This window comes from Zonotrichia albicollis, chromosome 26 (assembly GCF_047830755.1).
Source record: "Zonotrichia albicollis isolate bZonAlb1 chromosome 26, bZonAlb1.hap1, whole genome shotgun sequence".
NCBI classification, from domain to species: domain Eukaryota; kingdom Metazoa; phylum Chordata; class Aves; order Passeriformes; family Passerellidae; genus Zonotrichia; species Zonotrichia albicollis.
Window position 1 is genome coordinate 7,428,872 of NC_133844.1, and position 15,236 is coordinate 7,444,107.

Consider the following 15,236-nt stretch of genomic DNA (forward strand, 5'->3'; position numbering starts at 1 on the left):
CCGGTATGAGACTCCAGCGGGCACTAACGGTCCTCTCAAACCCTTCACTCACTGGAAAAATGAGTATTGTATGATTGGCTATATATAATATAATATATATAATACAGCATAATATATATAATATATAAAATGCATAGAATATAAAATATTATATATAATATATATTATATATAGTAGATATTATATACAGTATTATGTATATATATGTATATATATAATATATATGTATATAGATGTATATATAGTATATAATATATACAATATTATGTATATGTCATATATATAATATATATGATAGATGATAGATATTATATATATGATATATTATATTTATATCATATATAATAGATATTATATCTATATGATATATCTATTATATATATTATATAATAGATATTATATTATATAATTATATAATATTATATATATAACAGATATAATGCAGCATAACATATATATATATAATATCTATAATACAGCATAACTTATATGTGTTATCTTATAAAGTTATGCAGTATTAATTTTCTCAAGTAGTGTTTTAAACAGTTTTAGGTTATAAACAATGGAAAAACAGAAATGATGATTATGCTATGTAATATACTTTATTTTATAGCAAGCACTCAGCCTGTCAGAGCTGGTATGAGACTCCAGCAGGCACTGAAGGCGCTCTCAAACCCCTCACCCACTGTGAAAAATGAGCATTTGATGATTGGCTTTTTGCAAATATTAAGATGAATATTGTATGTGTTACGTTTCTGTGCCCAGGAAACATTTGTGAACATGGTCAACGTGTTCCTACCTTTTGATCTTCTAAAATTACACCAAATAAAACAATAATAAAACACCACTACACATTCATGATGGACTATTCAATTTGTTTATTCCCACTGATAACTGCAGAAAATACTAAATATATCAGCTATGTATATATTTTTACAAGGAGGCATCAAAATACTTTACATAGCACCAAGTTCACTTCTAGTTTTCTTCCATACCATGCATGCATTAGCACTGGGGAACATTCCCAGAAAATCATTAAAACTCCTGACAAGAAAAATGGAAGAAATTAAATGGGTGAGAGCATCAGCCTGTAATGTCCATTACTAAGATTGATCAACTCTCCTTGTATAAGTTGAAAATGGAATTGTTCTGCAGGCTTAAATTAAATGAAAATAAGATAAATTATTCAAATACAGCAGCAGCAATACTGCTCATGCTGTGTATTTCATGGAAGCAGTTACTAATTAGAATTTTTTAAAGTTAAATAACAGAATCCCTGTCCCAATCACAACCAGTAATGCATTATTGAAGAGAACTTTTCTCACATCCAAAACACTCATTATTTATACTCATCCATAATACTCAATATTTAAAGGGGAGGTGTAAAATAAGATTTGACAGGTTTGCATATAAAAAAGGGCAGATTGCATCTGCAGGAGTGGTAGCAATGCATAAATTAATCAGACCAAACCCAAAGAAACACAGAGCACTGCAATCAATATTACAACATGTCTAGGAACAAAATTCCCATGTAACAGGAGAATGGCCACCTTAGCATGGAGTGCATATGGAAAGATTTTAAAGGATAAACTCATCATGAGCTTCAGCACTGCCCCAAGACACTTAACAGGGGTGTGAGGAGATACAGAGAATAGTTAAAAATGGTACTTTTCAGGAGTGCTTCATGATACTCAGCATTTTTTCATTCTGGTACCTACATAAATATAAGATACAAAGAGAGATGCTGATGCCCCATCCCTGGAAACATTCAAGATTGGACTCTAAGCAATCCTCTCTAGTCAAAGATGGGGCTCTAAGCAATCCTATCTAGTCAAAAATGGGAGTCTATAGAGTCCCTATAGATAGAGTCCCTATCTAGTCAAAGATGGGGCTCTAAGCAATCCTCTCTAGTCAAAGATGGGGCTCTAAGCAATCTTCTCCAGTCAAAGAACCCCTGCTCATGGCAGGGGGACTGGACAAAATGACATTTAAGGGTCCCTTCCAACCCAAATTATTCTGTGACTACACAAAAGTGAAATCTCACGGGATTTATCTTCACGACCCATTCTGTGCCATGGACGTGCTTTAGACATCAGCAATATACAGTTTTTCAAGTAACATTCAAGGTAAGACTATGCAATTCCACACCTTTGTAAAAAGCTGTGGAAATATCTTTAAGCTCTAAACCCAGACGAGCAGTTTGTTATTCACTCCGGTCCTTTGGCTCTCGGTATTTCCACTGGATATAATCAAAAATGTCTTTTTCACATTCCACTGGCAGGGCCTCTCCAGCAACTCCTGCAAGGAAATTACACAGAATCTTTGAAAGGTGGAAAAGTCTGTACCATTCAGAAATGCCAAATGCATGGCAAGATTAAGACAAAACTGGTAAAAAAAACCTGAAGAAACCACCCAGAAAAAAAATTTCATTGTGTTTACATGCTGATTCTTATTAATATCAAAGGAAATAATGAATTAACTTTGGGCCATGTGGTTATGCAGGTAAATAAATTTATAATTTTGTGTAGGTTTATATAATGACCTCTCCTCCAAAGCAAAGCAATTGAAGGACATGACGCACCCTGTGAGAAGAGGAGGAAACCAAATATGTGCTGTGCACAGCACAGAAAAAAATAAATCTTTAAATCACTAAGACTTTAAGTAGCTTAGGAGGCCCAAAGAGATAACCTTGTGTAAGCAGGCTGCACCTTCTTGCTGTAATGGTGCCCAATATCAAAAAGGACACTGTGAAAAATTCCACAGAATATTGCATTTATCAGAAGTATTTCCAAAAAATAATTGCAACCAATTGAAGGGCACCACACAAAGTGCGTAACTTGGAAAGTAGGAAGAGTGGAAAGGGTGGAAAGAATGGAAAGGGTAGAAAGGAGTGGAAAGGAGTGGAAAGGAGTAGAAAGGAGTAGAAAGGAAAGGAGTAGGAAGAGTAGGAGGAGTAGAAAGGAGTAGAAAGGAGTAGGAAGAAGTAGGAAGGAGTAGGAAGATAGGAAGGAAGAGTAGGAAGAGGAGTAGGAAGAGTAGGAGGAGTAGAAAGAGTAGAAAGAAAGAGTAGAAAGGGTAGGAAGAGTAGAAAGGAGTAGGAAGAGTAGGAAGGAGTAGGAAGGAGTAGAAGGAGTAGGAAGAGTAGGAAGAGAAGAAGGAGTAGAAAGATTAGGAGGAGTAGAAAGAGTAGAAAGGAAGGGTAGGAAGAGTAGAAAGGAGTAGAAAGGAGTAAAAGGAGTAGGAAGGAGTAGAAGGAGTAGGAAGAGCAGGAGGAGTAGAAGGAGTAGAAAGAGTAGAAAGAAAGAGTAGGAAGAGTAGGAAGAGTAGGAAGGAGTAGGAAGGAGTAGGAAGGAGTAGGAAGGAGTAGGAAGAGTAGGAGGAGTAGAAAGAGTAGAAAGAGTAGAAAGAGTAGAAAGGAAGGGTAGGAAGAGTAGAAAGGAGTAGGAAGAGTAGAAGGAGTAGAAAGGAGTAAAAGGAGTAGGAAGGAGTAGGAAGAGTAGGAGGAGTAGAAAGAGTAGAAAGGAAGGGTAGGAAGAGTAGAAAGGAGTAGAAAGGAGTAGGAAGGAGTAGGAAGGGTAGGAAGGGTAGAAAGAATAGAAAGGAGTAAAAGGAGTAGGAAGAGTAGGAAGAGAAGAAGGAGTAGGAAGAGTAGGAGGAGTAGAAAGAGTAGAAAGGAAGGGTAGGAAGAGTAGAAAGGAGTAGGAAGAGTAGGAAGGGTAGAAAGGAGTAGAAAGGAGTAGAAGGAAGGAGTAGGAAGAGTAGGAAGGAGTAGAAAGAGTAGAAAGAAAGAGTAGGAAGGGTAGGAAGAGTAGAACGGAGTAGAAAGAGTAGAAAGAGTAGAAAGGAGTAGGAAGGAGTAAAAGGAGTAGGAAGGAGTAAAAGGAATAGGAAGAGTAGGAAGAGTAGGAGGAGTAGAAGGAGTAGAAAGAGAAAGAAAGAGTAGGAAGGGTAGGAAGGGTAGAAAGAGTAGGGAGAGGAGAAAGGAGCAGAAAGGAGCAGAAAGGAGCAGAAAGGAGCAGAAAGGAGCAGAAAGGAGCAGAAAGGAGCAGGAAGGAGCAGAAAGGAGCAGAAAGGAGCAGAAAGGAGCAGAAAGGATACTCGCTCTGTGCAGGAACTCAGACTGACCCGTCACTCCCAGGCGGCGGATTGTGTACTCATTGATGGTGAACCCCATCTCCAGAGCATGAGCTCTCATGTTCTTATTGAATATATCACTGCCTGTGAAATACAGCACACCACAGTAATACTGATCTTTGGGGATAAGCCTGGAAGAAAAAGGAAAAGGGAAGACTTAGAACAAATATAATTTAAAATTCAGTATTCAGACATGTGTAGGTTTACTCTGTGTTCATGTGTGTACATTCTGCAGCTCTGTACATTTAATTTTCCCACAAACCAGATGCAAAAATGAAGGGAACTGCAGATGAAAGGAAGGTTCAGCATATCTACCCTTCCCCAGAAGTTCCTGGTGTAACTACCTGGTTATGGTGCTTGCACTCCTGCACAGAATCAGTGTCAGAGCAGGATGATAAAATAGAACACAATTCTGATATTCTATCAGAATATCATGATTTGAAGCACAGCATTATTGCTGATAACCTGCTGTAATTACTGGCAGCTGCCCAGTGGCTGCCACATTTCAAAGGCATTAGAAAAATAGCAAATGGCCATGTTATGAGCACAGAAGCAGATATTTGAATGAAAATTTTATGCAAATGCCTCCTGTGTAGCAGAGAGCTGAACCAGGAGGATTTTGATCATGTACCTGATGTCAATCCTGCGGTGTGGATGAGCTGTTCCATCCCCTTTATCTGGCAGCTGGCACACTCCCTGCGAGGAAATAAGGCAAACAACAAATTCAGATGAAATTCAACAGATCTGAGAACCATCTTTACCTCCCCACCCCTAAACAACCTCTAAACAATCCTGGAAAGCAAAGTTAAATCCCTGCTGAATTGAATAAGCAATTCAGCAAATAAATATTTTTAAAATAAATATTTTAATATTTTAAATAAATATTTTACTGGAACAGCCAGATATCAGAATACAGCAAATCACTATTTTACACTGTTGTGAGAACTGTTCAGTGTAAATAGAACTGCTGCTTAAATTTTTATTGCACCAGGAAAAATCCTCATTTCCCTGTCATTATTATCAGGCTTTTCAGTATATACAAATGTCAGTGGGTTAAGAAAAGAGAAAAAGCCCTGCACTGTCAGCATAGGATCTAAAAAATTAAAGTTTTTGTAATTAATTACTTGTTTTAGGCATCTCACATAATCTCTATTACATCCTAAGTCTAGGATATAATAATAATCCAGCTTATCCATTAAATCTGACACAAAAAGAGACAAAAGTATGTTGTATATTAACAAAAATCAGGAAAACACAGTTCTGAGATCAAAGCTAAATATTTCCAAGATCCTGAGGACACAATTACAGAAATGGTCACTGTGCAACTGAAGAAGTGAAGTTGTGCTGAGATCCCAGGATAAAATTGACATTATGTAATGAAGGTTGTGTCAGCAGGGTGCAGAAATACACAAATATCTGTGTATTTACTGTCTAATAAACACTGTGTATTTATATAATAATAATACTGTGTATTAAACTTTCTAATACTGAAATCTCACCATAAGAGTTACCTGCAGGAAATTCTTAAGAGTTTAAAACACAAACCCACATCACCCTCAGCTCCAGCAGCACAAGCAATTGGATTTATCCTGACTTCTGTCAGGAAAATAAATCCCCCCACAACATCCTGCACCACCAAAAACCTCTTACCATGAATTTGGTGTCCCCTTTAGACAGCACATCTGTGATAAAATGGACTTTTTCCAGCTGTTCTACAACTTTATGCAAAAGTTTTGACTGGGAATAATGGTAACAAAGAAGAAGAAATTACTTAACAAATAACAAGAATATCTTACCTACATTTACTAGACAGAGGCTCCTATATGTACAGGATATCATTATATGTATTATAATGATATGTACTATATGTATAACTATATGTACTATTCTACATGAAATTTGACCCAAATGGAAAAAAAATGTAATAAAAATAATGGGAAAAAGCTGATAAAATTACAGTTGTGCAAGACAAAAACAATTTCCACCAATATTGAGATTGCCTTTCGTTGGAAATGACAAATCTAATTCAGCTTTTAAACAACAAATCTATAGAAGGAATATAAGAAAAAAATAAACAACACTGTCATTAATACCATTTCAGAGTTGGTCCCAAAATGTTCCAAGGGCAGCAGGACAGTTTCCTATCAGCTAAATGATTTTGGCTACATAAAGAAATAATCAATCTACCATGAATTCAGCTAGATTTACAGTTCTGCATTGTTAAAGCACAGGAATTCAAGGAGTGGGGGAATATGTGGGACAGGAAGGAGAGAAGGATAAAAATAAACACTAATTCTGCAAGAGAAACACAACATAATACACAGACCTGAGAAAGAATTATAACTCCTCAAAATAAACAGGGCATTCCAAGGGAAAATTTCAATATTTTAGTAAATATAAAACCACAAAAAGCTGCAATACAAGCCTGAGACTGTAAGCAATGTACAGTTGGGATCTGTGGCATCTGAGAAAAGCACCTGTTTGGTTGATTCTGATGTGAAACTGGGATGGGTCAGGAGAACATCCATGTCACCACTTGACTCTGCACCTGGGCAAGAAAGAAGCAAAGAAAAATTCAATATACTCATATTGCTGAACATACATCTTACCTCTTGTAAACATGGTTTTCTAGCAGGGAATGGTCACTATTAGAGATATTAGCAAAACAAAAAATAATCTTAAAGTAAAAGAATTTTGTTCTTTCATCAAAAGTTTATATTCTCCATACATAAAATATCCAAGAATTTCTTGCTGTACTCTATAGCAATGAAGTAAAAACAAAACAAACAATTCATGTTACAAGATACTGCTCTTTATGGGGGAAGGATGGAGAAGCAAGAATTTATTCTGGTGTCTCATCACTGAACTAGCTAGACAAGACAAAATTAACAGGAAAGGCCAGGTTCCAGCACAGTCTGTCAAGAAGAAAAAATCACACAGTAATTTGTCTTGTTGCTATCCCAAAATAAAGAAAACAAGATCACAGAGTACCAACCTCGCCTGAAACTGCCACACACTGTAGCAATGTAGCTTGGGTCCAGTTTCTCTATCTCTCTGAGCACAATTTCCTATGTGAAAAGGAAAGAAAAGTGTTTAGAGGTGGCCAGTCATTCACTGGCCATCAGTACATCACATTCCCAACAATGAGATTTTTACCTGCATTTGCAGCATTTCTTCCCTCGGGATTCTCTTCTCAAAATCTTCAAAGTATCTGCAAATATAAAAATAGAGGTATCTGAAAGAGGGGTAGGGGCAGCATCTTAAAATTTTAGTCAATTAAATGTATATCAGAGGAAAGAATATTAACTTACACTACTGTCACATCACAAAATGCTCCTCTCATTAAACATCTTAGAAATCTTGCAAGGTGACAGTAAAAACTCACAGCTGTGGGTTTGACAATGCTCAGTGGTTTCAGTATTTCCACTGCACACAAAGAGCTGCTGTGAGGTGGGAGAGGTATTACCATATAAATAAATGCTTCATGTTTACAAGCCCTCTGAAAATACAAAATACAAAAGACTCAGCCCACCAGGGAGCAGGTTCCCCATCCAGGGTCAGAGCTGGAAGGAGATAAATGGAAGCTCTCAACTCAAATACAGCTCCAGATATATTTGCTTCCATATATTCCATATATTGTAAAACTCAAATTGTCAGCAAGCTGCTTGGCTGTGGAGAAAAAGAGGGCAAGTGAAACACTTTTGGCTTTATTTGGTTCACTTGCAGCTTCTGACAAACCCAGCTATAGTTTCTCCAAAACCACCACAGCCAAGACACTCAACAAACAGCACTGAAGCTGATGAATAGTGAGGGACAAACACAACATTCTCAAGTTCAGACATGCAAAGGTTACCTTGTTCATAGCACAGAAAAAACCAGCCTGGGCCTCTTTTATGCAGATTGTGAAGAAACAACTCCACAACGTCACTAAAGTGATTCTCCATGAGCTAACTGAGGAAGTCACTTGATATGAACTTCCCAAGCCTTCCATCCCAAATGAAACAAAAGCTCTAAATAACTGCTGAAAGGCAGAATGTAGAGCACAGAGAGACCCTTACTCAGCCTGTGTAAGCTCACATTGCACCCTGGTGTCTGAAGGAGGAGAGACCCTTACTCAGCCTGTGTAACCTCACATTACACCCTGGTGTCTGAAGGAGGACAAACCCTTACTCAGCCTGTGTAAGCTCACATTACACCCTGGTGTCTGAAGGAGGAGAACCTTACTCAGGCTGTGTAAGCTCACATTACACCCTGGTGTCTGAAGGAGGAGAGACCCTTACTCAGCCTGTGTAAGCTCACATTACACCCTGGTGTCTGAAGGAGGAGAGACCCTTACTCAGCCTGTGTAAGCTCACATTACACCCTGGTGTCTGAAGGAGGAGACCCTTACTCAGCCTGTGTAAGCTGACATTGCACCCTGGTGTCTGAAGGAGGAGAGAACCTTACTCAGCCTGTGTAAGCTCACATTACACCCTGGTGTCTGAAGGAGGAGAGACCCTTACTCAGCCTGTGTAAGCTCACATTACACCCTGGTGTCTGAAGGAGGACAGACCCTTACTCAGCCTGTGTAAGCTCACATTACACCCTGGTGTCTGAAGGAGGACAGACCCTTACTCAGCCTGTGTAAGCTCACATTACACCCTGGTGTCTGAAGGAGGACAAACCCTTACTCAGCCTGTGTAAGCTCACATTACACCCTGGTGTCTGAAGGAGGACAAACCCTTACTCAGGCTGTGTAAGCTCACATTACACCCTGGTGTCTGAAGGAGTCACTGAAACACCAACCCTTGTACCCAAGCAAGCTTACTTCAACCCAATTCGCTGGTGATGCGTCAGCTTGTGCTCAATTTTTCTCAGATCTAGAAAAAAAAAAATCCAAACAAAATAATTAACTGAGAACTAAACATCTTACAGTAAGTTTCTATCAATGCAAAAATGATGCACATAAAAAGAATACAACCTCGAAGGAGGGAATTTCAAATTACCCACATAGCAGCTGACAGGATGACCACAAATGCACAGAGCATTTCCAACAAGATTTAACAGACCACCAAAAAGCCAAAATCCTTGTTACCTTCCATGTAATTTGCTTTATATGAAAATATATGTATGAAATATGTTTATATATGAATATATGTGTGAAATATGTATATATGTGAAACATGTCTACATATGAATATATGTATGAAACACGTATCTATATGAATATATGCATGAAATATGTATATACATTAACATATGTATGAAGTATGTATATATGAACATATGTATGAAATATGTATCTATAGGAATATATGCATGAAACATGTATTTATATGAATATATGCATGACATATGTCTATATATTAATATATGTATGAAACATATATCTATATGAATATATGAATGAAATATGTATATATATATGAATATATGTATGAAGCATGTATATATATGAACATATGTATGAAATATGTCTATATATTAATATATGTATGAAACATGTCTATATATGAATATATGCATGAAATATGTCTGTATATGAATATATGCATGAAACATGTCTATATATGAATATATGCATGAAATATGTATATATATGAATATATGTATGAAATGCCTTAAGCCTGTGCACCAGCTTTAGCATTTTACACACCCTCCTCAAAGCCTAGGGCATATTTATTAGAAATATCACTGTGGAAGAAGCAGCTTGACAGAAAAAAAGATTATTGGAGGGTGAAGCAAGGCCTCATATTCACACTTACCTTCTAAAGTCTTAATTCCTTCCTCAACAAACTTCCTGGCAGCAGCAGGACTGCAAAGAGACAAGGGAATCTGGCATCAGGAAAAGCAAGAATCTTACAACATCAAACAGGACATTATTTATAAGTGTGGGTTGTTTTTCTAAGACTGAGGTTGCTTGTGATGCTTACATCTTTTCAGCACACTCATTTTCAGTTTATGCTTTTGGTCAGCAGAGATCCAAAGCTTGGCCTGCACATTTTTAGCATTGATATAACTATACAGTGATGTATAATTGTAGGAAATTAAAAAAAGTCACAGCAAATAGGCAATATTGCTTCAGACAGTAATACCAAATGCATGATAACATTGCAGCAGAGTTCTCATGGGCTTTTTGAATTTGTTTTTGTTTTGTTGCCTCCTTCAAGGCTCTGCTTCTCCTTTTATGGAAACCCTGAGGCTGAGTCTCACTTCCACAGTTCCATTCTTGACCCACATCTCTCTCCTTCCCCTCTCAGGAAGTTTCCCACTTCCACTCCTCTGCCACAAAGTCTGGAATTCATCATTCTCCACCCTTTTGTCTCATTCAATCCCATAATCACAACTACACTGTGTCAGTGTGGGCACTACATCAGCAGCTCAGGCTCATTCTCCTCATTATGTGCAATAATCCAAATTCTGCTCACAATTCCATCAAATGAACAGGAGAAGGGAAAAAAAAAAAGCCCTAAAAACACCCCAAGAAACTTTTACCCAATGCCAGTGACTCGTGTCAGGAAATTGATAGAAGAGCTTGTATCATCCTGCCGAATCTACGAAACCAAAACAGTGAAATAAACAAACAAAAGGAAATCTTTAAGAAGATAAAAGAGCTCAGTTAGACTCTGATTTGGAGGTTCCCTACAAAACAGTACCAAGCCTTACAATAATGCCACATGTAACAAGCCTGAAAACCCCCAACTGGCCATGCTAAAGTGAGCAGGATTAAAGCACAAACTCCAGAGCCTTCCAGCAAGATTTCCACTTCTGACAGAAGACCTGCACATACTGGTTATGCAAGCGAAATATTTTAATAAATAGACAGTTTCGAGGCTTCTCAATCCTTGATTTCTACTTATCATACCACCACTCTTAGGAGTCTCCAAGGACAACAGAAATGTGCAGAGCAAACAGGCTGCTTTGGAAATTATCAAGAAAAGCAGCTATTGATAAATACAGAACAGGAGAAAGACACTCACCTTTTCCAATTTACGTAGCTTTCCAGTGGATAAGAACTCATCTATCTTTTCAGCTATTTTAGCACCCACTCCATCCTAAATATTGGGGGGTGAGTACAAACAAGTTAACTCAAAAACCACTTAAAGTCAGTATATGTGGGAAGCAAGGAAAACTTCCTAGAATTCAGAGTCTAAAAAGAACTATGGGGCACCCAAGACCACAATAAAATATTGAATGGTAAAAGAGCACAAGAATTCAATGGTACAATATAAATGGCATAAACACTGTAATGCAAGGGCTATATCAAGTTTACACAGCAGTAAGTTTGAACAAGGCTTTGATTTTTAATGCTCAAGACCTCTGAATGAACAAAGGAGTGAGAGCAAAGGGGAAAGGCATTTTTACAGGCAGAGGCTCAGATGGGATGCCCAGTTCCAGCTCTGGAACCCCCACAGTGGCCACACCTGGTCCGTGTCCCCAAACTCTGACTGGGGTAGCGGAAAGAGGTGCTGGGAGAAGCGAGGCTGCTCCCAAGGCTTCCAGGAACCCCGGGCACCTCATCCCCACTCCTCAGGAACCCCGGGCACCTCATCCCCACTCTGGCTGCCCCCAAACTTTTCCAGGAACCCTGAACACTTTATCCTCACTTCCCAGGAACTCCAGGCACCTCATCCCTGCTCTGACTGCCCCCATCCTTCCCAGGAACCCCCGGCACCTCATCCCCACTCCCCAGGAACCCTGAGCACCTCATCCCCGCTCTGGCTGCCCCCCATCCTTCACAGGAACCCTGAACACTTTATCCTCACTTCCCAGGAACCCCGGTAACCTCATCCCTACTCCGACTGCCCCCAAAGCTTTCCAGGAACCCTGAACACTTCATCCTCACTTCCCAGGAATTCCCAGTACCTCATCCCCACTCCGGCTGCCCCCCATCCTTCCCAGGAATTCCTGGCACCTCATCCCCGGTCCCCAGGAACCCCCAGCACCTCATCCCCAGCTCCAACTGCCCCCAATGCTCCCCAGGAACCCCCGGCACCTCATCCCTGTTCCGTAGGAACCTCTGGCACCTCATCCCCACTCCGGCTGCCCCCCACACTTCCCAGGAATTCCTAGCACCTCATCCCACTCCCCAGGCACCCCCTCAACCTCATCCCTGCTCCAGCTGCCCCTATGCTTCAGAGGAACCCTGGGCACCACATCCCTGTTCCAACTGCCCCCAACACTTCCCAGGAACCCCGGGCACTTCATCCTTGCTCCCCAGGAACCCCCGGCACCTTGTGCCCCGCTCCGGCTGCCCCCCATCCTTCCCAGGAGCTCCGGGCACCTCATCCCCACTCCCCACGAACCCCCGGGCACCTCATCCCCGCTCCGGCTGCCCCAGCTCCTCCCAGGGCAGCCCACACACGAGCACCTACCAGCTTCTTGGCTTCAGCCCCACTCTGTATCTTGCTGGGATACCGTGATATGACCGAGGCCGCTTTCCTGCGGAGCGATGCCGGTCAGCGCCCGAACGGGCTGGAGCCCGGCACGGGGCACGGCGTGAGGGGAAGGGAGCGGTACCTGTACGCGTTGTACTTGTGGATGGCCCGGTTCACGTTGCGCTCGTAGTTGGCGAGCTCTGCGGGAGAACCGCGGTGAGAGCAGCCGGGCCGCGGCCCTTCCCACCCACAGACCCGAGCGATGGCGCACACCTACCGATGAGGAAATCGGTGATGCCTTCATTGAGGCTCTCCTGGGGAGCTTTGCGCTTGCTCATGGTCGGCACGGGCACCGGCACCGGCACCGGCACGGAGCGGCCGCCGGGGCTGCGGGCAGCGATGGCACCGAGGCGCTTCCGGCAGTGGCGTCACGGCGCGTCCGGTGCCGGGGGCGGGCGGGGCCGCGGCTGTGGCAAACGCCGATCGCTTGTGTTTAAAATGTTAAAAGTTTAATAGTAATAAAAAAGTTTAATAGTAATGAAATGTGCTTCCGGCTGTGGCATCACGGCGCGTCCGGTCCCGGTGCGCGGGCGGGGAACGCTCCTGCTCGGCCCTCAGGCCCCCTTGCTTTAGGCCTTTCTTTTTTTATAATAAATGCTGAAATCACTTCAGTACCGGCATCCCGTTCCCGTTTTTAACGTCTACCTCGCATATGAGAGATTTTTGGCCAGTCTGCTTCAGCGATGCTGTTCCAGGCTGAATCAGCAGCTATGATCTAACGCCGGAGCAACCCAGTTTCAAAATACCAGAATACCGAGTTCCACAATAGCAAAGTAATCTAGTTTTACAATACCAGAATAACAAGCTCCAAAATACAGCCACACACCCAGTCTGTAACACATGCTCTTCCTTTTCCCCAGTAATCAATGGGTCAGCTTTCCAGGCCTTTATGTACCCCAGACTTCTCTGTGTGTTATGACCTTGGAAGAAACCTTTACTTTTGCTTCCCTCCCAAATTGCTTTAAGGTTGCCCTCGTTCTCTCTAATGACTTTAAATCGCTAGGTTTGATGTCTAGTTTATCTTCCCAAAATATAACACCTCTGACTGTGTCAAATTCCCTCCTTAATCCCCTTGGCATCTCTGATCACTGAAGACTGGAGTTAGATAAACTCTCCCAAGTAGCTTTTGACATCTTTCAAGAGGCAGATGAATGCCATACACGATCCATCATGCTTTCCTTGGTGTCAGAAAGGTTTTGCTATTAAAGATTAAGGAGGCTTGAGGTCACTCCAAATCACAATATTGCTCACTTTATAAGCCAATTTCATCCTGTCATCTGGTATTTTGTGTTCCAGTTGCTTCAGAGGAGTCTACAGCATTCATCAATTCACTGGGGTTTAAGCACTGAGTGGTTCCTTAAATGTCTCCAAAGTCAAGCCATTTATCTTTTTCACTGTATTTTATTGTCTCTGTTTTCCCTGACTTACAAACCTCCAGCACAACAGTGAGTTCTGCTTGCTTTGAGAGCTGGTGCCTCACAATGGGATCCTGAAGAAAGAAATCCTTGGGTAATGAAACCCCTCTACCTATTTTAAACAAAAAGGATAAAAAGAAAAAATTAGAGGTCAAAACACAGGTTTGAGGTTCAAAAGATTATTGTTAAGTATTTCTCAGACTCAACACTGAGCTTTTCAAGCCCAAATCCTTATTTATATAATACAAGCCTCAAAACTGGGGAGAAGACCATTACTTTTAAATCCCCAAAGCCCACATTTGGCAGCCCAAAGAATAGATTTGAGGTGCAAACCCACTCTCTGGCACTAAAAAACCACACTCATAAGCTCCAAGGCTTATGATTTTATAGCGCAAAGCCTCGTTTAAAGGGCCCAGAGCATCATTTTTCAAAAGTCTGGTCTGGAATAGTGGTGGGACTGTGATGTCACACAGAGCCTGTGACACAGCAGGACAAGAGGGGCTGCAGGGTGGTGGGTTCTGCACTCTGGAGGGAGCTCTGAGGGTGAACATCCTTCACCCCTGAGGGTGAACATCCTTCACCCCTGAGGGTGAACATCCTCACCCCTGAGGCCATGGCTGCTGACAGTGGTGTGAACCCATCCCAGATGGATTTCTGGGGTGGGATGCAGTTCGTGCCCATGATGCCCAACATCAGCCCCACAGGTACAGGAGCATTGCTGCAGGAGCTGCCCTCACAGGGATGCAGGGAAAATCAGCTGGAGCTGGGGACAGCACCGACACACAGCCCAAGGGGTGCTGGAAGGCTGAGAGCCAGCAGAAACATAGCAAAATCTGGTTGTTGGGGAACATGAAACAGGAAAGCCTTATAAATATGATTGCCTGGCAAAAGATTTGGAGAATATGGAAACTATAAGTGAGATTGAAATGAAAGCAAGCTTTGAGATCCCTCAGTTACTGAACAACTGGAAAACAATGGTGTGGCTGGCTGAAGGTGATCCCCTTTTGATGGAACAACACCCTCTGCTTGCAGACAGCTCCAAGGGTCAGAGCAGACCCTACAGCTTGGCAGAAGGGCCCAAAAAGGAGTTTTTAGGGTTTAAAATGCAACACAGGATGGTAATGTAATGATTCTTATAGGCTGTATGTAAATGCTGTAGGATTTGTATCTTGTACTAGATTGGTTAGTGAGAATGAGAATATTCAACACAGAAGAAGATTTATGGTATTGGAATGGGAACTTTGCTCTCTTACCCTCTCATCCTCTCTCC

The 15,236-nt window shown here is 41.3% G+C and overlaps 1 protein-coding gene across 1 annotated transcript; it reads right to left on the reverse strand.

The window, feature by feature from the left end:
• Positions 1–1,875: 1,875 nt before the first annotated feature.
• Positions 1,876–12,935, reverse strand: POLB (DNA polymerase beta). The gene is made up of 14 exons (XM_074559152.1): positions 12,769–12,935; positions 12,634–12,691; positions 12,489–12,555; positions 11,094–11,168; positions 10,609–10,667; positions 9,879–9,928; positions 8,942–8,993; positions 7,291–7,345; positions 7,130–7,202; positions 6,612–6,682; positions 5,785–5,871; positions 4,766–4,830; positions 4,126–4,265; positions 1,876–2,298 (listed from the first exon to the last, which is right to left on the reverse strand). Exons 1-14 carry the CDS (start codon positions 12,827–12,829, stop codon positions 2,204–2,206), a joined length of 1,008 nt encoding a protein of 335 aa, XP_074415253.1. The 5' UTR covers positions 12,830–12,935; the 3' UTR covers positions 1,876–2,203.
• Between the last annotated feature and the right edge of the window lie 2,301 nt (positions 12,936–15,236).

What these genes read in the sequence shown, in the direction of transcription:
- POLB (XM_074559152.1), bottom strand. Translation starts at nt 12,829, where the DNA reads ATGAGCAAGCGCAAAGCTCCCCAGGAGAGCCTCAATGAAGGCATCACC. An exon ending in CACCAGCGAATTGGGTTGAA is followed by an intron (nt 7,346 to 8,941) that starts GTAAGCTTGCTT and finishes TTATATTTGCAG; the next exon opens with ATACTTTGAAGATTTTGAGA. An exon ending in CCGCCGCCTGGGAGTGACGG is followed by an intron (nt 2,299 to 4,125) that starts GTCAGTCTGAGT and finishes ATTTCCTTGCAG; the next exon opens with GAGTTGCTGGAGAGGCCCTG.